General features: G+C 45.3%; 1 protein-coding gene across 1 annotated transcript in view; it reads left to right on the top strand.

Moving 5' to 3' along the window:
* Positions 1-1,375: 1,375 nt before the first annotated feature.
* The window catches only part of SPDYE4 (speedy/RINGO cell cycle regulator family member E4), a 4,553-nt gene continuing 3,914 nt past the window's right edge, over positions 1,376-2,014 (top strand). The window contains exon 1 of the mRNA XM_069102268.1: positions 1,376-1,484. Within this exon, the coding sequence (XP_068958369.1) occupies positions 1,376-1,484 (109 nt within the window). The remainder of the gene's footprint in view (positions 1,485-2,014) is intronic.

Below are 2,014 nucleotides of genomic sequence, written 5' to 3'. Positions count from 1 at the left end.
ATTCAGATTTGGGGGCTGCATACATAGATTTGAGAGTCATTTCTATAGAGAAATTATTGGAGTCATGGGGACAGGATGATCAGAGGTGAGAGTGGAGAAAGAGGTCTGAAGACAGGCTCTGGGGAGATACACATGTGGGTGAAGAGATTAATGGAGCAATAATGAAGGATCATATGGTTTTAGAATTAGAAAAGACCTTTGGGATCATCTAATCTTGAGTGTTATTGTACGGAATATAGGAAATTGTAAGGAAATAAACATTTATATAGTGTTCTAAGTACTTTACAAATGTTATCTCATTTGATCCTCTGGGGGGTAGATACTATTATCATCCCAGTTTTCCAGTTGAAGAAATTCAAGCAGACAGAATTTAAGAGACTTACCCAGGGTCACACAGCTATGGAAAGTCAGGGTTAACACTGTATTCATATCACCACCTGTCTTACAGATAGTAAACCAAAGTCCAGCAAGGGGACTTGCCCACGTGATAGGATTAAGATTTGGCCCTGGTTCTTCTGACTCCAGAATTCAGTATTTTTCCCCCTATATCTACTTACGTCACAGAGTTGTTTGAGTAGAGCACTTTTGTAAACCTTAAGGTCTGTAGAGAATAAAGGTAATATTACTATAGATATTCTAAACTCCCAAACCTATGATTATAGGATCACAAATCTAGAGTTAGAAGGAACCTCAGAGGCCATCTAGTCTAAACTGCTCATTTATCTAGATAAGGAAGTCAAGGCCCTGGGGTGTTAAGTGCTGACCAAGGTCACATGGGTAGAAAGCATCAGAGGTGGAATCTGATTCCTTTCACTGCAGAATTCAGTCTCTTTCTTTGCACTTTCTTCATTATTATTGTTATGTCACTGGTCTTCCTGCTGAGAAAGACTTATCAGTCAGGTAGGAGGAGAATTAGGTGAAAGCAATGTCATGTCAACCACTCGATATGAAGGGCCTGACAGTTTTGGGGATGAAGCTAATGGCAGGGATCAAATGAGAAGCTGATGCTTCTGTTTCCCCCCACCCCCCACCCGAGAATTCCATAGTCTGGTGGCTCTATGAATTTTCCTTCAAACTGGCCTGGTTGCCAGGGCCGAATGGCTGATGTCACCAGAGTTCTGTAGCTGCTACTCGGAACCCCGGAGCTCAGTGAGGACTGAGTCTCAGAGCTGTGCAGTTGCATCTCCTTTGAGCTTGGTTACTCTTATTCTCAGAAAGCTTGGTTGTCTCTTTTTCTCAGAGAGGAGGACACTGATCCAGAGACAAATACATTCCTTTGTGGAAGTAGCCCAGTGGGAGGTCGTGGAGAGGATCGGAGGGAAGGAAGTAGAGCTGAGGGGTGGGTGGGTGGGGGCAGGGCTTATCTGGGGAGACCATGGCCAGGTGTTTCCCTTTCTCTTCATCTGTGGGCCAGAGCACACCTATTGTCTCCCCAATGCCCTCTCCAGCATTGAAGATCAAAGAAGAAGTCCCAGGACCTTCAGGTGAGGAGGAGGGCGGAAAGGTCTAAGAGCAGATGACAGGAAGACTGAGGATATAGGTCACTGGCAGGGAAAGGGTGTGGGATAGAAAGCAGTTTAAGAGGAAGAGAATGTCAAAGAGGGAAAAGAGCAGCCAACGGGGAGTTAAGAGACTTGGGTTATAAATCCAGTTCTGTATTAGAGATGTAGGCTTAGAACTAATCCTCCACAGCTCTGTGTCATTGGGTAAGTCACTTTTTCTCTTTGATTCTCTTTCCTCCCATAGAAACAAGTGGGTATGCCAAAATTATTTCTTTCCTTCGGCTTTTAAATCCTATACAGAGGCATCCTGGGCTAGAGGTGGGGATGGAGTACCAATAGGAAGCAGAACCAGGAGAAGTTTTCTCAGAAACTCACACAGGAAAGAAGAATAATGAGGAAGGGGCAGGGGGGGAAGGGGGGAAGTGGGGGGGGAGACAAGAGGAGAGAGAAGGGGGGAGAAAGAGAGAGGAGGGAGTGAGGGGGAAGAGGGGGGAGAGAGAGAGAGGGAGAGA

This window comes from Petaurus breviceps, unplaced genomic scaffold (assembly GCF_028583685.1).
Source record: "Petaurus breviceps papuanus isolate PSGF00001 unplaced genomic scaffold, PetGlider_PUasm1.0 551, whole genome shotgun sequence".
NCBI classification, from domain to species: Eukaryota; Metazoa; Chordata; class Mammalia; order Diprotodontia; family Petauridae; genus Petaurus; species Petaurus breviceps.
This window is presented reverse-complemented; position numbering and strand designations above follow the sequence as displayed.